This window comes from Heteronotia binoei, chromosome 1, assembly GCF_032191835.1.
Source record: "Heteronotia binoei isolate CCM8104 ecotype False Entrance Well chromosome 1, APGP_CSIRO_Hbin_v1, whole genome shotgun sequence".
NCBI lineage: Eukaryota > Metazoa > Chordata > Lepidosauria > Squamata > Gekkonidae > Heteronotia > Heteronotia binoei.
In genome coordinates this window covers 263,851,183-263,873,622 of record NC_083223.1, presented here as the reverse complement: position 1 = coordinate 263,873,622, position 22,440 = coordinate 263,851,183, and the positions used below count along the sequence as shown (strand labels likewise).

The window sequence follows — 22,440 nt, the reverse complement described above, 5'->3', positions numbered from 1 at the left end:
TTTCCCACAAGCGACCTGTCGTAGGCCCTGAACCGAAGCAGGGAGGTCCTACGTTTTGTAGAACATCTTGTACTTTTTTGGTGCTGAGCAAATGATAGTTGGGGATGGGTCGGGGAGGATATGCATAAGAGATTTCTTCCAACAGGATTCCCCACATTCTTGCACGACTACAGTTTCCGTGATTCTGCAATATGTTCATTAATGTTCGTTCAGTATGCATAGATTGGGGGCAGTGAAGGATATTTGACCTAGTAGCCTGCAGGAATACAGTGACACTTTGCTATCCTTTTGGCCAGTGTGTCCTTTTATTCTGTGCATTCCATTAGTCAGGGCTGCTTCACATTCTTGCAGAATGCTCTAGGTTCTGTCACTCGTCTTTCCGATTAAAGAAATATCTGGTAGCAGGGCTTGGGAAGATCCTTACCCAAGAGTCCCCCGGGCTGACTTTGTATATGGCATCTTCATATGTTCTTCATATAGATACACACGGGGTATTTGTGTTACAAAATATGGGGAATCTGAGGAGGGGGAGGACAAGCACTTCTCATTTAATTTCAGCCCTGCAGGGGCTGTACTTATCCTAGGGCCTCCAGAAGAATCTCACTAGATACATGGTGAAGCAAAAGAGGAATAAACAGCAGGCTCTTGGCTGCTTCTTGGCAACCTCCAGAGGGATGTTCAGTCGCTAGTCTTAACATGTTTAATTTGCAGGGGAGCAACCCTCATGCTTCTTGGAGCCTTGTTCACCAGTGTCCACTCTCTGCTGTGCCTTGTTTTGACAATCCAACTTAATTCCTTCAAACATGACTATATTTAGCCGTCTGTCTTGGAATTCTCTGCTTTACGATACTCTCTCTCTCCCGGGTGGCTGCCTAGGCAATAAATCTGGTTGCTAGGGAAACTGATGGAGATGCAGGCTGTGTGCTGGATTTATTCTGTTATTTGGGTTTATTACCAGCAGTGCTGTGAGTGACCGGACACAAGAGAAAGAGCTGGGAACTGAGATGAAGTCATGGCTCTCGGCTCCAGGGCCTCTTGCTCTGAATGACAGAGAAACTGCAGAGCCGTTCAGCTTGCCCTTTAAATTGCTTTAGGTTTTGCATCCTTTAAGGTGGCAAGTCTCCACCATAAGCGATAGACGAACCTCTTCTACAATTCATAGACTAAATCTTGCACAGAATTTTGTTTATTAATTGTGTCTCCTGCCCTTTGTGAAGGGGAAACCTGAGACTTGCTCAAGGTCACCTCATTTGCTTTGTGAATGAGTGGAGATTTGAACGTAAGCTTGCCTTTATACCAGGTTGGATTTTTAGTCCATCTAGTATTAGTCCATCTTCGTGAATTAACCAAACCCTCAAAACACTCTGATGATTGAAAAGGAATGTAATGCTAAGGGTAGGTGAGCATCAATTAAAGGGGAACTATGGAAAGAATCAGCCTGCTCAAGCCCCCTGAGAGTTTAGACCAGGGGTAGGGAACCGTTTTTCAGCCAAGGGCCATTTGGATATTTGTAACATCATTCGTGGGCCATCAAAAATTATCAACTTAAAAAACAGTGTTCCGCTGAGGGAGAATGATTCAGGCCGGCAAAATTAATGTAAATAATTGTTTTTCTATTTGAAGTCTTGTGGGGAGAGCCTAATTCAACACACACACGCACGCACCCCAGCCTGCTGCCCTAGGCAAATGCCTATGTCCAGGCATATTAGACCACATCCCCTAATATTAGCATATTAGGCCACACCATCTGGGATAATCACGTGCAAATTGAACTGGTGGTAGCTGGCTCGCACCCTCCACCCCTGCCAGCCCTCCTTCCCTCCCTTCAGCTGCTCTCAGCAAACCTTTAACGGCAGCCATGTACCCCAGCAGCAGTCGTTCACAATGCCCATGAGAGAGGGGGTGGGGAAGCTCGGTCCAGCAGTCCCTGGGGGCCAGACCAAGTGATCTCAAGGGCCAGAAATGACCCTCGGGCCTGATTTTCCCCACCTGGTTTAGACAATCTTGGATTGGTGGGATTTAGACTGGCAGCAAATGCCCTGCTGCCTGACATCCTAAACTAGAGAAGTTGAGATCAAACCAGGAGTGTTCTGTGTAATAAGCATGTGCTCTGCCACTGAACCCAGGCCTTTCTCTCCTCCCAATCTGGTCCAAATACAGCAAGTCGTTCCCTATGCTTTAAGAGAGTTCATTTGTGGTCCCCAAACCCAGGGTACAACACTGAGATGGCAAGCCCTGTCTCAGGTTCATCCTGTTTGCATCAAGACTTTTTCCTTTCCTGTGACACATTCCTCCTTTCCTTCCCCGAGGTCATTGGTTAAAAAGAAAATGTCCCAGTTCGGCTCCCCAAGAAACTCCATTCACTGCTAATTTGGAAAGAGTAACTCTGAGTATCCTTAGAGGCCATATTAATGTGGTGGTTAGCGTGTTGTCAGACTGAGAAAACGTAGGCTCAAAGCCCCATTAAGCCATGAAGCTCACTAGATGAAGGGAAAATGTATGTCACTCTGAGCTCCTTGGAGAAAAGGCGGGATAAAAAATGTAGTCGTGTCTAATAGTCATCTGGCTGGTGCCCACGTAAATTATGAAAGGGCCGCCCACGGACAGAGTGGGGGTATTGCCATTCTGCAGGGACCCCTCAAGAGTCTAGCAAAAAATGACTTTGTGAATTAACCAAATGGAAAACCCTCTGATGATTGAAAAGCAGGGCTTTTTTTTGAGCAGGAGTGCAGTTCTGGCTGGCTTGGCATCAGAGGGTATGGCCTAATATGCAAATGAGTTGTTGCTGAACTGTTTCTACAAAAAAGCCATGTGTGAAACAGTGGCGATGTCAGTAGGTGTGGCCTAATATGCATATGAGTTCCTGCTGGACTTTTTCTACAAAAACCCTGTTGCAAAGGAATATAACGCTAAGAATATGTGGGAAAAAGAAAGGAAAGGTCCCCTGTGCAAGCACCAGTCATTTCCGACTCTGAGGTGACGTTGCTTTCACAATGTTTTCACGGCAGACATTTTACGGGGTGGTTTGCCATTGCCTTCCTCAGCCATCTACACTTTCCCCCCAGCACTCATTTTACTGACTCAGAAGGATGGAAGGCTGAGTCAACCTGGAGCCGGCTACCTGAAAACCCAGCTTCTGCCGGGGATCGAACTCAGGTCGTGAGCAGAGCTTAGGACTGCAGTGCTGCAGCTTTAACACTCTGCACCACGGGGCAGTATGCAAAGAGTATGTGAGCATCAGTTAAAGGGGAAAGGTGGGAAGAATCAGCCTGCTCAAGATCCCTTAGAGTTTAAACAATCCTGGATTTGGGAGGGGGGCGGTTTAGAGTGGCAGCATGGATTTTCCAAGTTCCCCCCACCCACCTCCAATTCTTGTGGGACCCAGATGGTTAATAACAAAATCTTTTGCTGACTTCATCTCTTCCTTCTCCTGCCTTTATAGCATATGGTTCTGTCTTACCAAATCTTCCAAGATTTGAACTCCGGCACTGAAATCAGAATCTGAGACCTAGATTAAGCCTTATAGACACCTCACTACAGCCAGGACAGATTTTTCAGGCCTTCCTTCCCAGGATATACTTGAGAGAGATTTGTAAAGCTTAAATCACTTTATCCAAATTAACTCAAAAGGGCTGTGGACTTCCTTCCCTAAAGAGAATAACGCCCTGCTTTTTATGACGAGCTCACACCAAATTTAGACACGCTGCAATTCTTTTGCCGAACCCATTGTTCCAGCTCAGCGCTCCCTCTCTAAAAACCTTACGTCTGAATATCTGGGAGCTGGTGCTGTTAACTACCATATACTGAGCTTGATGGATCTTTTGGCTGATCAGATAGGGCAGCTGTGAATCTGAAATGGTGCTAGTTTTCCTTGTAACCCCCATCCCCAGGACTGAGTGGATTCACTGTCAGTCTGAATGAGTAATGTCAAATTTGACAGTGCCCAGGATGGGCTGTGCAGATGCAAGGATTTTTGTGGCTAGTTAGGTCAGACTTGAATTGACTATTGGGATGGAGAATTAAGCACAGACTGGATGCTGCTGGGTTGCTGCCTTCTTTCCCCCGCTTGGGTGGGGAAGGCCGTGTTCTTCAGTTACAAATCAGAATGGCTCGCATTATATAAGTTATTAGACAAGAGTGAGAGTCTCTCTGGGACAGCGTGAACGGAAAAGGCAATCGCTGGTGTTCCTGACCAGTCGAATGTACAAAAGCGTTCTTTGATATGTGTCAAGGTAACCTTTTAGAGACTCAGTATAGGATTCTTTGAACTGATTTTGATAACCTATAGCACAGGGGTGTTGAACTCATGAGAATCAGATCTAACATAAATGAGACCTTGTTGGGCTGAGCCATGTTGGGCCTGGTCACATGTGTACCTATTTAAGATTAGTTAGCAGAGAAATAAACTTTATAAAGGACACAGACAAGCACAATTAAAGATTTTTAAAAAGAAAACCTTAAAATAAAACACGCTTAAAACATTAGCACTCAGTTTTAAAGGTGCTTTCTTTGTATCTTTCCCATGGGATCCAAAGGAAGCTCTGGTTCTTTCCTTCCCCAGGGAACCAGGAAGGGGAGGAGCCTCAGCTAATAGAAGGAAGAGAGGCTTGGCTCAGTAGCTCTACTATGCAATTGAGAGAGCTTGGCAAAGCAATCTCTTCCTCCCCAAGGGAGGAGCCTCAGCTAGTGGAGAAAATAGAGACTTTGCTCTGTAGCTCCTAGGCGATGGAGCAAGCCTTGCAAAGCAAGCTGTGATGGAGGAGGAAGCCAGAGAAAGGGAGAAGGAAGCAGAAGACAGCCAGTTGCTGATAGGAGCCCTTTGAGGGCCTGATTCGGCCCCTGGGCCTCATGTTTGATACTCCTGCTATAGCATCCTTAAACATGCAGTAAGACTGCAACTGGAATGTAACTAGTGTTGTTCTTTTGGAGCTGACTTAGCTTCTTTCCACAAGCCTTCTGAAGGCTTGCCTCATCCTCCTTTACTGTAAATTTGTCCCAAGAGAGAACCTATTACAGTAAGTCAGTCTGTCTCTGGTTTAATATATGAAAGTGCTGTAACTTTTTGGCCACGAATTGGCCATGTTGATTTCTGGTAATTGTTTTGGACGTGAACTGCCTTCTAGATCGGTCTCCTGACATCGATAACTATTCCGAGGAAGAGGAAGAGAGCTTCTCTTCTGAACAAGAAGGTAGCGATGACCCCTTGCACGGACAGGTAAGCTCTTCTTCTTTCATTTGCTCTTCTTCTTCTGTGAGGTCCTATTGTGGATTAGTGATTTGCAAAGAAATTTCCTTGTACCTGGCCACTGATGGACACTTTGAGAGCTCTCAACTACCTGTTCTTCTTTTTAATATAACTTCTAAATTATATTAAAAGCCTTAAAAATTTTCCTGATTTTTGTTCAAAGCTGGATAAGATGGGTGTAGATGTGTTGGGGTGGAAAGATAAAACCCCCAGCACATCTACGTACACCCATCTTATTCAGCTTTGGACAAAAATCAGGAAAATTTTTAAGGCTTTTAATATAATTTAGAGATGGTTATTAATGCCACTTTTAAGGTTTAACATCGGTGGAATATGAGAATGCTTTTATGTAGTTAGAAATTATGTCTGTGACATTATTATTATTATTTATTAATATTCTGCCCATTCCCCCAAGGGCACTCAGGGTGGAGCAGATCAATATATGAGATTTTGTATGTTGTTATTGTTGTTCAATTGACCGTAATAAATTGGAATTGGAATAAATTGGAATTGGAGAGATAAAACCTCAAAATAGTGGTTCAGCAAATCCTGCTTGAAGCCATCTAAAAAGACCAAAGAATAAGGGAGCTGAAGGCATGGCATTTGAACCACTGAAGCCTGACTCAAAAGTCCACAGCTCTGAGAAGGTTAGCTAGGGGACAGAAGAGTCAGCCTCTATCCCAGTTCACACTGTGTATAAAGTTACCTGAAGCATACAGGACTCCTTGCTAGCACTGTCCATTTCTTGCTGCTGATGGAAGATAATCTTATCACAGCCCTTCTTGGTCCAAGGCAGATGATCCTGTCCCATGCCTCAGGTCAAGGGCTAAAACCTTGACTGTCGCTGGGGGGATCTTGTTCATGACCTCAGCGTTATCTACATTCTGGGTTTCTCCTCCTCCCCACAGGATCTGTTTTACGAAGAGGACGACCTTAGGAAGGTGAAGAAGACTAGGAGGAAACTGACCTCGACTTCCGCAATTACTCGGGTGAGTGGCATTAACCGGCAGGCTTGTCCGGTGATGCGTTTGGGGCCTGTCGCTCCTCTGCTTCTGCCTGTTTCATCTCTGCAATTGATAGAGTCTCGCTATAGCCAAGGCCCAGTGTGTGACGATAGTTCACGGAGACGGGGAAAACAACTCCCAGGCTTGGGAGCGGAGCAGATGGCTTACCTGCTGCCGGGCTCCAGTGCGACTGCAGCATGCTTTAAGGCTGCCGCTCCTGTTCATCAGTTTAAATGCTGTGTTGCTCAGAGCAGTCCTGTTCCTCCTCCAAGCTCCTTCTAGTTGCAGACAGCTTACAATCGCTGTGGTGCCGAGTAAAGAGTCCCCAGCTCTCCTTTGCCGGCACTCCACCAAAGATCTGTGATTGAACTTGATCAACCATGAAACCTGCAAAGGCCTAATCAGCGGGCTTTATTCACAGGAGGGCCATTTTGAGGATAGGAGAGAAGTCAGTTTTCCCGGGTCGGTGAGTCCCACAGCGTCAGCTGCCCACAAGCCCATTGCCACGCGGGTTCTAGGCTGGCAGCTGAAGTGCCAATTGGTAATTCTTAGGGGGCTGGATTTAGGACAGTGCCATCCTTCTGCCAGTCCTTTTTATTATTATTATTATTTATTAAATTTGTGAATCACCTCATCCTGGCCAGTGCTGGGCTCCAGGTGATGTACAACAAAAATATACATAAAAGCAATAAAACCAGTGAATTAACAGTTACAACCCAATGCCCATGGGTTTCTATCCAGCCAACACTTCGCCAGTGTGAAGCTGAGTTATTGTGAGCTAGCTCACAGTTTTTTAGCCTCTGGCTCACACATTTTTGTATTAGCTCAGGAAGGATGGCCCCAGAGCAAACTAATATATGCAGTGGCTCACAACTTTAATGCCAGTAGTTCACGTAGTAGAATTTTTGCTCACAGGACTCCACGGCTTAGAGATTCTCAATGAATAATTCTGTAGGAGTGCCCTGCAATTCAACAAGTTGGGACTATCTTCCCTTCAGGTTGGTTCACATCAGAAGAGCATCACCTTTTTCTCCAGCCTAGTTTGCAGCTATGTTGTTTCTCACCAAAAAAAAGCAGAAATGAGGTTCTGGGAGTTATTCTGAGAAGATGAGGACTCACCTGTGCTAGTCGCAGAATGACAGTTTCCCCTCTGATTCACTGGTTGAAATTTCTAGAGGGAGAAGAGTGAGGATACACAGAGAGCTGTTAGCTTCCTCCAAATTTCCTTACCTCTGCGGGGGGGGGGCAGGAAACAGATCTAAGCAGTCTTGATCTCTGGCCACATCTTCATAGAAAATAAGCACTTATAAATGTTTTTTATGTCCACCCCCCCCCACCACCACTCGGTTATTTGTTCCTATTTAACACATCTTTGAAAATGAGCCTTTAGGGGTTTATGCATTGGGTGGAAAGCTGACACGGGGAAATTCTTCTCCCTCTCCCAAAATGCTGGAACTCAAGGGCATCCAATGAAACCGATTGGCAGTAGGTTCAAGGCAGAAAAAAGGAAATACTGCTTGACACATGTGAATGTGGAATTCACCACCGGAGGACATAGTGATGGTCATAGGATTAAACAGCATTAAACAGGATCAGATGGATTCATGGAGGATAAGTCTATCAGTGGCTACTCGCCATGGCGACTGAGGGGGAAGCTCCATATTCAGAGGTGCTAAGCCTCTGAATCCCAGAGCCAGGAGACGGCATCAGGGGAAGGCAGCCTCTGTGCCCTGTTGTTGGATCTCCAAAGGAACAGGCTGGCCACTGTGTGAGGCAGGACGTTGAATCAAACGGACCACTGACCTGATCCAGCAGGGCTCTTCTGATGTTCTTAGGTTAAGTGCCTAACTCCTCATGCTGCCTTCATGAAATATGCACATTCTTCACGCCGAACTGTTGAGAGCAGCACTCTTTAGGTTTGCAAGCTAAGCAGGGTTCCTCTGGACCAATTACTGGAAGGGAAGGCTTGAGTAATGCAGAAGTTCTGCAGAGGCAGCCTTGAGTACTGTGCTACAGCAGGACTGTTTTCTCTCTCCCCCCGCCCCCCCCAGTTGGTGCTGCCTCCCTGAGCTACCCTGAGGCTGTCTGCTTCCCGCGTTCAGCTGCGCGTGGCCTGCCGGACTGGCGAATCTGCTTCAATTACTTCTGCCATGTACCATGACAAGGATGATAAGCCAGGAAGAAGTTTTACATTCCCGTCTGTCCGGCCAGATTTCAATTAGGCTTTTCAGTGTCTCTTGCCCCTCCGTGCCTCGGCGTCAGTTTTGGCGTGCTGTCCCTCGAGGGGCTCTGCTTGCGTCTGTCCTGTTCACTTGGTCGATGCCTTTCTAACAAAGTAAACGGTGCCTCTTTTTTCACAGCAGCCAAATATTAAGCAGAAGTTTGTGGCTCTGTTGAAGAGGTTCAAAGTGTCAGACGAGGTAGGTACAGTAACATTACCCGCCCTCGATTCTGGTGAGCGAGACACCTGCTTATTTCGTGACATGCTGGCTTAATTAACGGCCACTGCATGGCAATAAAATTTATATGAAGTGTAGCTGGCAGCGCTGGATCTTACAGGCAGTTTTATTGTAGGGATTATTATCACGTGGTGGGATGGGCCGGAGCGGAGAGGGTGGGGAGAGACCCAGGTTATGCTGCCAATCAGTAGCAACCAGGACTTCCCTGCCTGTTACCTAGAGCTTAGGGATTAGTTCGTGGCTGCAAACAGGCAAAGTGTATGGCCTTCAGCTTTATTGCTAGGAACGCATCTGTTCCCATCTTCAAAAAAAAATATCGGAAGCAATATAGAGCTATGGAGTTATTAACCGCAGGTATTTTCCTGACGAAGCTAATCTTGGCTGACTTCGTAACGATGAGGAACATGAAGGTGGTCACTGGCAAACTAGACCCTGTTCCGGACACCCTGCAGCTCATCCAGCTGCATGAAATATACGAAGTGTGTGTCTCAGCAGGAAAGGGGTGCAGATGGGAAGCTGGGCGTTCGGGGAGGCCAGGGGCTCTGAGCATCCTGATTGCGAAACCTTTTCCAAACAGGTTGGCTTCGGTTTGGAGCATGTTTCCAGGGAGCAGATCCGGGAAGTGGAGGAGGACCTGGACGAGCTTTACGACAGCCTGGAGATGTACAACCCGAGCGACAGTGGCCCCGAGATGGAGGACACGGAGAGCATCCTCAGCACGCCAAAGCCGAAGCTCAAGTAAGCGCAGAGAAAGCGGCCGGCCCGGTCCTTGTAGAGCAGAGTTGGGAGGTTTCCTTCTCTGCAGCTGGAGGTGGCTACAATGAAATGGGGCCATCGTGAGCAGACTTCTGAGGCTGGTGCTGTATCTTAGATACAGAAGGATTTTGATCCCTGCACCTTCTGCAGCAGCACTTTAGCCTTTGTTCAGCTGGTCTGTTTTCAGGCCTTTGGGCAGCTAGACTCCCTGAGTCCTCTGGGATCAGTAAAATGCACAACTGCACTCTGGGCAGGGCCGGCCCGTAGGAGAAGGCCAACTAGGTGGTGGCCTCGGGAGCCATGAGGCGCCCCCTCTCAACACGCCCACGCCCGTCCTGATTCGGGAAGTCTGGGCGAAGTGGGGGGGCGTGGCCACGAGCGCCCACTGCCGTCCCGTCCTGACTTCTCTCAGGCCCAAGGCTCGGGAAGCCTGAGTGAATTGGGGGGGCGGCGTGGCCGCGAGCACCCATTGCTGTCCCGTCCTGACTTCACCCAGGCTTCCTGAGGCTTGGGAAGCCTGGGCGACATCAAGATGGCAGTGGGCGTGCTCAGAGCTGGGCTCTGAGTGCATCCGTAGCCTTCCGGACTTCACCGAGGCCTCCCAAGCTTCAGGAAACCTTGGCGAAGTGGGGTGTGTGTCAGTGACGTCGTTATTGACATCATCGAGGTGCGCGTGCATATATGATACGGGGGTGGAGTGGGGGCAGTGGAGTGCGGTTCGACTTCGGGCACAGGAAAGCCTAGCACCAGGCCTGGCTCTGGGTACAGGTTGCTACGTTGCTGCAGTGGCAGGCCTCAAGTGAGAAAAGAGGACCTTTGAATGATGAGGTCTCGCTCTAGTTTTTGATCCTTTCCACCTGCACTTCCTCCAGCTCGCTTCTGTCACCTCGTCAGCTAGAAGCTTTGTATTATAAAGCTCCAAGGTTAGCAGATTGCAAGCTCTGTGGCAATTTGTGTGAGGTTGTGGACACAATGCACCATGGATCCAGCAGTCTCCGTACTAAAGAATCATGTTTTAATGGCAGGGTTCCCTAGTGGTTTTACCTTCAACCTCTGTTTATGTTCTGCCTGCCCTACAACGCACACAGCATTTTTGTGTTTGCATGGAATAAGCAGGCCCACATCTAAAAAAAACCCTGGACGAAAGAGCAAAGCCAAGTTTGCTGTAATGGGGGAACTTCTTCCTCTGGGCTCCATTCCAGGGAAGCGTCTTCTCTTCCAGCAACTGTCTTCCACTGTAATCACCAGCCCGTCCTGGCTCCCCACTCAGCCATCAGCCCAGCATTCCATTTTGCAAACTGTCACACTCTTTCCGCGTGTGTGTGTGTGTGTGTGTGTGTGTGTGTGTGTGTAGGGGGAGAATTGGGAATGGAGGATAGAACGCATTAGACCAGCTTATCTCCAGGCTCTGGGCCTTGCAGTCCTCTCCCTGGCTTGGCTGTTACGTTTTAGCGATTAGCTTTTAAACAGCGGCTTAATCTTTGTGGCCGGGATCGTGTTACAAGCGCTGGCAGTAGCGCCAAAGCCAATCACCTCAGCCGCAGCCTGCTGAGCCATTCTAGCTTTTGTTTATCCTGCAGATAATTGAAGCCACACTAATCTGGCTCTTCTTCTCTCCCTCCTCACCTATCCATCTGTGGGTGCTTCTGAAGTCAGCGGGGCTCTTGTCAGGCCAGCTGAACGAGAAGGCTTCCTTTGGGAAGGGGCAGGGGGAGTCTCGCTTTGGGTCCGAGGGCCGCACCTTTCAGGTTAGGTTACCCACCGAGTCGCCCGATGAAGTCGACAAAAACGCAAGCGAACACCGAACAGGCACTTCCCTCGGCTTCCTTTGCAGCAACTCCCCCCACCCCACCCCCAGCAGTCTGGGTGATGTCATCTTCTGTGTGGAAGCAGCTGTAGTCTCAACTTTATAAATGCGGCATCCCCTTTCCCCCAGAGGTGAGGGAAGTGAAGGTGTACTGGGGGGGAGGGGATAGCCCTCTCGCCTCCACAGATGTGCTCACGTCGAGCAGCAGCATGGTGACTTTTTCTCGCAGTTGCCTGGGGGAAAAACATTCCTTCTGCCAAAGAAGATCTTGCTTAGCCCAAGCCGCAGGGCACACCCACGAGCTTCCCCTAATAGCCTCCTTCCCATCACCTCAGGAAACCCCTCTTGACATCCTTTTCAAATCTCAGTTCCTGGCTGATCCTCCTTGGGTGGATGGAAAGCTGGGTGGAGTAGGAAGAGTCACGAATAGGTTTGCCAACCTCCAGGCAGGGGGAAATGGCAGCTTTGGAGGGTAGCATCTATGGCAATATATCAGGGGTGGCCAAACTGTGGCTGAGGAGCCACATATGGCTCTTTCACACGTATTGTGTGGCTGTCGAAACCCCCACTTGCTCCATCAGCCAGCTTGGAGAAGGCATTTCTCTTTAAATCTAAAGCGGGCAGCTTGGAGAATGCTTTTAAAGTTAAAATTGCTTTCTTTCCACCTCTCCCCAGCTACCTACCTAGCTTCCTTGCAGCTCTCAAACATTTGATGTTCATGCCGTGCAGCTCTCAGACACCTGATGTTTATTCTGTGTGGCTCTTGCATTAAGCCAAGTTTGGCCATTCCTGCAATATACCCTGGTCTTCCTAAGCTCCACCCCCAAACCTCCAGGAATTTCTCAATCTCATGTTGGCAACCCTAAAGGGGCATGCAGGTACGGGAGCGTGGGCCTGATTTCTCCGACTCTCCTCCTAAGTCTTCAAAGTGTGCGTTGTCCCAATTTACTTCCTTTTTGTTCCCCAGTTTCTTCTCTTTTGAACTGTGCATCTGCCTTGGGAAGGATAACTCCAATCCAAACAGAAGAGCTTGTTTGCTTTTTATCCTTTGTGACTTGAACGGGGAGTTCAAAGGGGCTGAAGCTTCTTGCCGTATTATTCCCACATTGTACTTTTTAAAAGTAAAATTTCAGCCTTTCAAAGGGAGCAAACTGTACTGTAGATCTCCTGTGGAAGAAAACTGCCCGTTGACAGCGGAAGACCTTGTAAGGGAAGACTGTTGTTTGGCTCCCAATTTCTCTGTCAGTCTCCCGTTTCTCCCCACCCCCACCCCCTTTGATTGTATTGCTTTCTTCCCTTCCAGGCCTTTCTTTGAAGGAATGTCGCAGTCCAGCTCCCAGACTGAAATCGGAAGTCTTAACAGCAAAGGGAGCCTTGGCAAAGACGCCACCAGCCCAGTAAGTAACACAAAGGAGAGCCTGTTCCCTGGCATGAGCCGGAAGTGTTCAGTTTTTGGGCCAGCTGTCCCTACCGCACTTATGTTTATGTGTGCTTATTGAATTATTATTTTTATTATTATTAGTTTATTTATATTCCGCCCATTCCCCCATTTGGAGGCTCAGAGTGGAGTGCAACATAAATAGTAATAAAATCACAATAAAAATACAATCATAATAAAAACCAGAGACAACATTTAGTAAAGTACAACAGGATAGTCCAGCAGGATGACATAACAGAATAGTATAGCAGAATGTTACTACAGAATAGCACAGAAGAATAGTACAGCTGTACAGTTTCATGCAGGGCTTTTTTTGTATCGGGACCTCCTTTACATATTAGGCCACACTCCCCTGATGCAGCCAGTCCTCCTGGAGCTTACAGTAGGCCCTGTACATAGAGCCCTGCAAGCTCCTGGAGGATTGGCTTCATCAGGGGTGTGTGGCTTAATATGCAAAGGAGTTCCTGCTACAAACCCACCCCTGATTTTACATATTATTTTAAATACTGACTTTTTAATGTTTCATGTTTGCTGCTTCAAGGACCCTAATGGGTTGGAAAGGGGGCATTAACATGTTTTAAATAAATGAATTACTGTAATTAAAGTACGCTGAGTCTGGTGACCTCTGATAGAACCGGGTTTGATTCCTCACTCCTCCTCCACTTAAAGCCTGCCAGGTGACCTTGGACCAGTCCCAGTTCTCTCAGGACTCCCTCAACCCCACCTGCCTCACGAGGTGCCTCTTGTGGGGAGAGGAAAGGAAGGCAATTGTAGCCTGCTTTGAGACACATGAGGCCTACTGGGTGACCTTGGACCAGTCACAGTTCTCTTAGGACTATCTCAGACCCAGGTAACTCATGAGATGACTGTTATGGGGAGAGGAAGGGTAGGTGAATGGTATGGTGCTCTGAGACTCCTTAGAGTAGAGAAAAGCGGAATAAAAAACTTCCTCCTCTTCTTCCTCCTCCTCTTCCAGTGCAGTTTTGATTCTTGTGTTCTCACAGTGCTGTTGTTACCCCCAAAACAGTTTTAATGCAGCCTCGGTGCCACACGCCTCCAGAAATAGTTGCACCAGTTTCTTTAAATGGTTGGGCTTGCGGGTAAACAAGGAATATGCATTTTGGGCTTTGTAGATATTTTCATTGTTCATAGTTGATTTGTGTTGTGAAAACCATAATAAACTCTATGTAACTTAGACGACAAAATTGGGAAAAGTTGCTCCCATCACTGGAGATCCCTTTGAAGGTTCCCTGCAGCACCTTCTTCACCGTCTCTACCCCTGACGGTCAAGAAAAGAAAAAGAAGAAGAAATTGGATTTATATCCCGCCTTATATTCTGAATCTGAGAGCAGTCACAATCTCCTTTACCTTCCTCCCTCACAACAGACACCCTGTGAGGTACATGGGGCTGAGATAGCTCTCACAGCAGCTGCCCTTTCAAGGGCAACTTTCAAAGACATTAACTACAGGCAGCAGCACTAAACCCGCTTTTGCAGGCTCCCTACAAGAAGATGATATTGGATTTATATCCCCCTCCACTCCGAATCTCAGAGTCTCAAAGCGGCTCACAATCTCCTGTATCTTCCTCCCCCACAACAGACCCCCTGTGAGTTGGGTGGGGCTGAGAGAGCTCTCACAGCAGCTGCCCTTTCAAGGACAACCTCTGCCAGAGCTATGGCTGACCCAAGGCCATTCCAGCAGCTGCAAGTGAAGGAGTGGCGAATCAAACCCGGTTCTCCCAGATAAGAGTCCGTGCACTTAATCACTACACCAAACTGGCTCTCAAATACTGTTTGTGTTTTGGGAAATTTTATTTTTTAGGGTTTTTTAAATTGCCATTCACTTGAAGAATCTCTTAGCAACTTACAATATTGAAACCAATAAGGTAAAAACCAACATTAAAAAAATATAAAAATATATTTTATGTAATATATATTATATAAAATATATAAAAATATAAAATATTTAGCGTTAAAATATGTGGCTATCGCCATACCACTGTTAGAATACCCCGAACATGTGGTTGCCCTCCAAAGGCCAACTTAAATAACTCAGTTTTGCATGCCTTGCAGAAATGAAACAAACCCAGCACAACATGGTGTCATTCGAGAGTGCATTCCACAGGATAGGAGCCACAACTGAGAAGGCCCTTCCCTTGGTGACAGTAGCCAAGCGATCCTGGGTTTCCCGGGGATCTGAAGGAGGCTTTGATTAGTAGGGGCCAGATGCTGCCCTTCTCACAAGACTGTTGTCACCAGGCAGCAAACACTGATTAACGTCTGCCTAAACAGTGTCTCCTCTAATGACTGTAAATGGGATCATTCTGAGTCATAGCCTTTCTCTTTCTCTTTCTCTCCGTTGCTGTTAACGTTTCCAGATGGAAGCCTCTATTGGGGACAAAATGAAACCCTCCCGAAGCAAAAACGCCGATGACAGCCTCAACGAAGCCGACATGCTGGTAAGCCTGTTTTCTGCTCTTGCTGGCGGCAGACCTCCCCACCAGCAAAGTCGCCCGGTTGTTTTCTGTTGCAACATGTTGATTCTGGATGGTTCTGCAGGAAGGGAATGAACAGGATATGTTTGGAGACTCGACCGCCACTCTGGTCATCCCAGAAAAAATCAAGACGCCCATGAAGACCAGCAAGGGGGAGCTTCAGAGCATGGCGTCACCCAGGTAAGGCACGTCAGGTTGTGCCCTGCTTATTACATTGCCTGACAATAACTAGCCGCTCCCCACCCTGCACTTGTGGTCGTGAAATTTGAAAAGGAAAGGCCCCCTGCAAACCAAGGTGTAGGAGCTTGTGTACACTCAAGCATAGACAGCTTCAGGAGGGGAATTGGATAAGCATATGGAGCAGAGGTCCATCAGTGGCTATTAGCCACAGCGTATTGTTGGAACTCTCTGTCTGGGGCAGTGATGCTCTGTATTCTTGGTGCTTGGGGGGGCAACAGTGGGGGGGCTTCTAGTGTCCTGGCCCCACTGGTCAACCTCCTGATGGCACTTGGGTTGGTTTTTTTTTGCCACTGTGTGACACGGACTGGATGGGCCTTCTCATATGTTCTTATGTTCTCAAGGCTTCACAAATGTGCAGAAAATTGACCTTGTAAAGTAACCAAAAGGGGAGAGAACCCGTTTCCCCCCCTCCCCAGAAATCAGTTTGAGGACTAAATAATCTCCAGAAATACAGAATGTTGAGAGTAATGGAGCATCTACTAAACAGAAGTAAGGACAGGATTAGCCTGCTCAGTTCTCAGACAGCTTGTAAAATCCTGGAGGGGCAGATGCTATGACCCCTTCCAGTAGTGCTTCGTTGACCCAGCTTGTCACTCCTGATAGGACAATGAACAGACTCTGCTGCTGTGACGAAAGCAGCAAAGTTAAGCTACCCACTGACAGTGCAAAAGGTTCTATGAACTTGAGGTTCCACAAGGATGTGGAATAACGCAGCCATGTAAATTGACTGAAAGCAAGATCAGGCCAAATTACACAATACCTGACATGATTTGGGTCAGGGTTCCCGATGTCACGTCAGAGAACTAATGTTCCCAAGCACATTTAGGCCCAATTCGGGTCAGCAGTGCCGCGTGGGGAGAGGCGTGGCTTCAGCTTTCCCACCCATGCCATTTTCCCAAGCCAAAACAGCTACAGGGGACCATATTTGCCCCGGTGTGGAGCTCTGCTGTGCTTGGAATTGTTAGTTCCCTGGCATCATGTCTGTCTCCAAAAATAACACAGTCACAGGTTGATTCAGGTGTGCATGCACACAAAAACTTATACCTTAAATAAAACTTTTGTTGATCTTAAAGTTGCCACTGGACTCAAGCCATAGTCACAAGTAATGTGTGGTTAATAGCCCTGTGGTGCAGAGAGGTAAAGCTGCAGTACTGCAGTCCGAGCTCTCTGCTCACAATCTGAGTTCGATCCCGGCGGAAACTGGATTCAGGTAGCTAGCTCAGGGTTGACTCGGTCTTCCATCCTTCCGAGGTCGGTAAAATGAGTACCCAACTTGCTGGGGGGGAAAGTGTAGATGTCTGGGGAAGGCAATGGCAAACCACCTTGTAAAAAATCTGCCTTGAAAATGTCGTGATGTGATGTTACCCCAGAGTCGGAAACAACTGGTGCTTGCACAGGGGACTGTCTATTCCTTTACCTTTAATGTGTAGTTAGGCCATGGAGAACCCAAAAAGTGGTCTACCAAGGACTAAATATGTTCCTGGAGCCATGGAATGTAGAGAGCAATGGAGCCCTTTAAAGAAAGGAGTGAGAGGAGGGGACAGCCTGCTCAAACCCTCAAGAGCCTGCATAATTCTGAAGGGGAGAGATTTGGGAAGCCGGATGTATTTAGCTGCTTCTGCCAGATCTCTCAAGCAGCAGTATATACATTTTCCAAGCAAAATTCCAAATCATTTCACCTTCCCACAGTTCCTCAGTGACTCTCTCTTTATTTCTGCTCCTCTAATAACCGTTCTGATCGTGAATACCAAATGCACACAATCTTGAATGATCAGTCGCGTGTTGTACTTTAAGTCGCAGGAGGTGAAAAAGCACTTTCCTCTCCTTCGTGTTGTTGGAACTCTTGTGTGTGTGGGGGGGCCCATCTAAGCTGTGTCTTGTCTTGGTTCAGCATAAGATCTTTAGAAATTGTGCCTCCTGTTGAAGCAAAACCTTCTTTGTGAAGCATTTACCTGGCTTGTACCCAGGAATTTGCATGCGCTGCTCCCTGCCTCCCCCTTGGTGCCACTTCGCAGAGGTCCTTCCACTGGGAAGCTTCGTAATTGAGGGACAACCATGCTGATTCTGTGAACTTGGGCAGATCATGAGAAGGAGGGCAGGAAGGGTGGCTTCAGTGCTTAGTTCTCCTGAAAAGGCCTCTGCCAGCCGAAATGCGTCAGGTCATTTATGTATTTTTCATGTGCATTTGTCACTTTAATGATTTTATGAGGCTTTGTTTAGGCCCCTGCAAGGTTTTTATATGTTTTGTAACAAACACGTGCCCTTGTCTATAACCTTTGGCTCCTTAGTATTCTAAACTTCCTTTGGAGGTTTTGCTTCTTTGGTTTAGTTTCTCTTCCCTTCTCTTTGTGGTTGTCTTAGTTCTCGTGGCCCTTCCTTACGCACCCAGGGAAATGTTGATGGCCGCTTCAGGGTCAGGCAGCAGTTTTTCTCCAGCCAGTTTGGCCAGGGATCTTGGAGGGTTTTTTTGTCATCTTCTAGGCATGGAACAGGGGTCATTGGGTGTGTATGTGGGAGGGAGATATTTATGAGTTTCCTGCATTGTACAGGGGGTTGTACTAGATGACCCTGGAGGTCCCTTCCAACTATGATTCTATTATTCTAAGTTCAATGGCCTTTACTTAGGATTCACTGCAGTGGGACTCACGGACTTGCTGAAGAGGAGGGGGCTTTACCATTCAGGGATGGGATTTCAGGCCTGAGGGGCAGCAAGGGGGAGAGCAAGCTGCTTGAAAAGGCTTTCACTTTTGCATGACTCCAGGTGGCAGAGTTGGAGGAGCAAAGACCACGGGTGAGGTGGAACGAGGGCAACAAGCAAGGTTGACAGCCAGTTTGGTGCAGTAGTTAAGTGCATAGACTCTTATCTGGGAGAACCGGGTTTCATTTGGGTCAGGCACAAGTCCTCTCAAGGCTGTTCTGCTCAAGAGCAGTTCTTCCAGAGCTCTTTCAGCTCGAGCAACCTCACAGGATGTCTTGTTGTGGGGAGGGGAAGGGAAAGGAGACTGTAAGCTGCTCTGAGGCTGCTTTGGCTAGCAAAGGGCGGGGTATAAATCCAATCTCTTCTTCAGTGCTCCCTCTAAGCTGTGGAGTCTTGTGAGCAAAAATTCTACTTTGTGAGCTAGTGGCATCATTCATTTATTTCTTCGCGTTGCTTCCCGGATGGGCTCAGGACAGGTCAAATCAAATGAAACAATTTCATGAGTTGTGTGTGAGCCATTTGACTGTTGCATAAATTAGTTTGCTCTGGGGCCATCCTTCCTGAGCTAAGACAAAAATGTGTGAGGCAGAGGCTAAAAACCTGTGAGCTAGCTCCAGGTGGGGATCTGGAGACCTCCCAGAATCACAACTCATCTCCAGACTACAGAGATAAGTCTCCCCAGATGAAACCGCAGCTTTGGAGAATGGACTCTGTGACCTTGTACCCCACTGAGGTGCTTGCCCACCACTAGCTCCACCCGTCCCCCAAATATCCTGGAATTTCCCAACTTTAAGCTGGCAGCCCTAGCAGTGAGGGCTTCCCATCACCATGGGGTAGCCGCAGCATGTTCACACAGAGCATTCTGGTCCAAGGGAATCTCCCTCATGCAGGCCTCCCCTCTTTGAAAGAAAGCCAAGGCAGTCTTCCCTGCTTCATTCAAGCACAAGGTCACCTATTGCCCCTCTTGGAATCAGGGCCAGGCCAAGACTATCTGGCACCCTAAGCAAAGCTAACTTCTGCTCCTCCCCCCCCCCCCCGATAACATCACCAAGTCACATGGGCGGTGCCCCCAGAAGGCCGGAGCCCTAGGCAATCGCCTAGTTTGCCTAATGGCAGGGCTGGCCGTGTTTAGGATGGAGGGATTCTGGGCTTTCTAGGGAGTGCTTTCCTTACAAATGGAGGAAGAGGGATGGGCAAGCTTAGAAAGATCTCCCAGGCATTGGCTGAAGAACATAAGGCTTCTTCCTTTGTGGAGGCTGCGATTTTATTGGGAATGCAGAAGCGCAGGGCTGCTTGGGTGTCTTTTCAAGCTGAACTGGCCAGCTGGGGGAGGGGCCAGAAGCGACTTCTGAATCGCCAGCATTTCCTATGGCTTCTAGCGCCCTTGCTGTTTCTTTGGACAAATTTGCTGTGACTTCAGCACCTGAATGAGGATCTGACCCTGAAGGGAACCGTTTCACTTCATTCCACACACACCCCTCCCCGACAAATCGGGTCTTTTGTTCTAAACCAAAATGTGTCACATCTGCCTCTTCCCTGCAGTGCTCTGGGAGGCTACAGATGACTCTGCATCTTAAAATGCAAAGCTTTGCCTTTCCCCGGCTCTACTGTTGCCTTCCATTGGCAAAACAGATGCTTATCAGGAAAACACGTTCAGCCGCAGCTCCATATGTTGCTCGCTGAGCACCCCCCCCCCCTTCAGTTCCTCGCTTTTTCTTCTGAATGCTGCAGAGGCAGCCCAGTGACCTGCTTTTTTTTTTTCTGTTACCAAGGGCAGCAAGTTCTTTGCGTGAATCACCTGGTTTTGTCCTTGAGTTTCCACCTTTTGCTCAACGCCACAGACCGCAGCAGAAGGTGGGGTTTGCCTTTAGGCTCCCTCGAGCACAGTGGTGGCCTGAGAAGCATCACTGGTTGGGGGTTTTCTCATAGATGCCGAATCAACTTGGCTTACAAACGACCCCTGAGAGCTGCGCTGTTGTCCTGTCGTGAACTTGGCGGTTGCTCCCCCACCCCGCCTTTCCTTTGTCATCCCAAATTCAGACATTGCATCAAAGAGTGCCAGATCCTATTGCTGGAATAGGTTACCGCAGGTCAAAACCTTAATGAGCACTTTAATTTGTGCTGTGGGTTACTTTTTAAAGAACTTATTCCAGAGGCAGAGAGCGCAAAGTGCAAAGAGGGTAAGGAGGCATGAGCCATAGGGACAGAGTTACCCTTGGGTTTGGAAGGTTCACCTGACTGCAAACTACATTTCATGTGGCGATAGTGGTTGTTTGAAATGGTCTTTTTAGACTCATGAGGACTAGAATCATAGAGTTGGAAGGGACCTCCAGGGTCAACTAGTCCAACCCCCTGCACAATGCAGGAAATTCACAAATGCCCTCCCCCCTACACCACCACCCCAGTGACCCCAGCTCCATGCCCAGAAGATAGCAAAAAACGGCATTTCGCTGGGCGTATAAGGAGAGACCACAAGAGACCACAAGCCGCCCTGAGACACCTAGGTGAGAAGGGCGGGGTATAAATCTTAATATAAATAAATAAAATAAAAATAAACTAAGCCCTGATGCAACTCTATCTGCCCTCCTTCTCATGGTCTGTCTAAGTTCACAGAATCAGCGTTGCTGTCAGATGGCCATCTAGCCTCTGTTTAAAAATCTCCAAGGAAGGAGAACCCACCACCTCCCGAGGAAGCCTGTTCCACTGGGGAACCGCTCTAACTGTCAAGAAGTTCTTCCTAATGTTTAGTCGAAAAATCTTTTGATTTAATTTCAACTCGTTGGTTCGTGTCCAGCCTTCTGGGGCCACAGAAAACAACTCTGCACCATCCTCTCTATATGACAGCCCTTCAAGTATTTGAAGAGGGTGACCATATCACCTCTTGGTCGTCTCCTCTTCAGGCTAAACATACCCAGCTCTTTCAGCCTTTCCTCACAGGACTTGGCCTCCAGACCCCTCTCCATCTTCGTTGCCCTTCTCTGGACTCATTCCAGGTTGCCTGTATCCTTCGTAAGTTATGGTGCCCAAAACCGAACACAATACTAGAATCCCAGCTGTGTAGGTTTTTGTTGTGGTTTAGTGAAAGCCGTCGGGATGTAAATTTCATTCAGTGCAGCCATTTAATCTATCATATTTTACTGTTCAAGCATTTTCAACTTTGTAAGCTTGTCAGTCAATCTAGCCCACCTACAGATCAGCTCTGCTGCTGAATTCTGTTGAGAAAAATGAACCCGTTCACTTGTGGTGGTGTCAGTCTTGTGCGCAGATAATTAACATTAAAAAAGACGACGACATTGGATTCATATCCCGCCCTCTACTCTGAATCTCAGAGCGGCTCAAAGTCTCCTTTACTTTCCTCCCCCACAGGAGACACCCAGTGAGGTAGGTGGGGCTAAGAGAGCTTTCCCAGCAGCTGCCCTTTCAAGGACAACTCCTGCGATAGCTATGGATAACCCAAGGCCATTCCAGCAGGAGCAAGTGTACGAGTGGGGAATAAAACCTGGTTCTCCCAGAGGAGTCTGCACACTTAACCATTACACCAAACTGGCTCTGCATGAACAGGCAGTCCCGAAATGCCCAGGTAACCCTTTGCCCATTATCCAAGCCTCAGGTGTTCACGAAACTTCTAAACATAGCAGTATATAAATAATAGATGGACCCTTATCGTTTGATCATTTAATGCTTTGCGTCCTTGGTCAGGATGCTATTGGCATAGAGTCTACGCAGCCTTGTGGACAGCATATTGTCCGGTCTTGGTGGAGTAAGAAGGGAACCAGGGGCCACATCCACTGATTATAGCATCCAGCATCTTACAGTATTTTACTTGTGACAAACTGGGGCTTGAAGACACGGGGGTGGGAATCTGAGGCCCTGAGTGAAGGGCAGGGTATCAGTCCAGTCCTGTCCTCCTTCCCATATGCTTGCTGTACCCAGGCACAGCTCCCTGCTGCCTGAAGAAGAAGAGATTGGATTTAGATTCTGCCCTTCACTCAGAGCGGCTTACAATCTCCTTCCCTTCATTTCCCCCACAACAGACACCCTGTGAGGCAGGTGGGGCTGAAAGAGCTCTGAGATGACTGCTCTTTAGAGAACAGCTCTGAGAGAACTGGGGCTGACGCAAGATCACTCCATCAGCTGCATGCAAAGGAGTGGGGAATCAAACCCGGTTATTCACATTAGTGTCCGCTGCTCTTAACCATTACGCCATACTGGCTTTCCAACCTATGCCTGGCATGGCTTCTGGCTACTGGTGTGGCTTCCAGGGTCTGCAGCCATCACCAGGTTCCCCACAGGACAAAA

The 22,440-nt window shown here is 47.9% G+C and overlaps 1 protein-coding gene across 5 annotated transcripts in view; it reads left to right on the top strand.

Annotated features, from left to right (window-relative positions):
• Nucleotides 1-22,440, top strand: part of PACS1 (phosphofurin acidic cluster sorting protein 1) — a 126,877-nt gene that overhangs the window by 67,812 nt on the left and 36,625 nt on the right. For 2 of the 5 annotated variants that reach the window (XM_060255063.1, XM_060255088.1), the window contains exons 6-12: nt 5,124-5,215; nt 6,154-6,234; nt 8,610-8,669; nt 9,286-9,446; nt 12,575-12,668; nt 15,087-15,167; nt 15,268-15,383. In XM_060255063.1, the coding sequence (XP_060111046.1) occupies nt 5,124-5,215; nt 6,154-6,234; nt 8,610-8,669; nt 9,286-9,446; nt 12,575-12,668; nt 15,087-15,167; nt 15,268-15,383 (685 nt within the window). The remainder of the gene's footprint in view (nt 1-5,123; nt 5,216-6,153; nt 6,235-8,609; nt 8,670-9,285; nt 9,447-12,574; nt 12,669-15,086; nt 15,168-15,267; nt 15,384-22,440) is intronic. The other 3 variants (XM_060255080.1, XM_060255068.1, XM_060255074.1) reach the window with 3 other exon arrangements.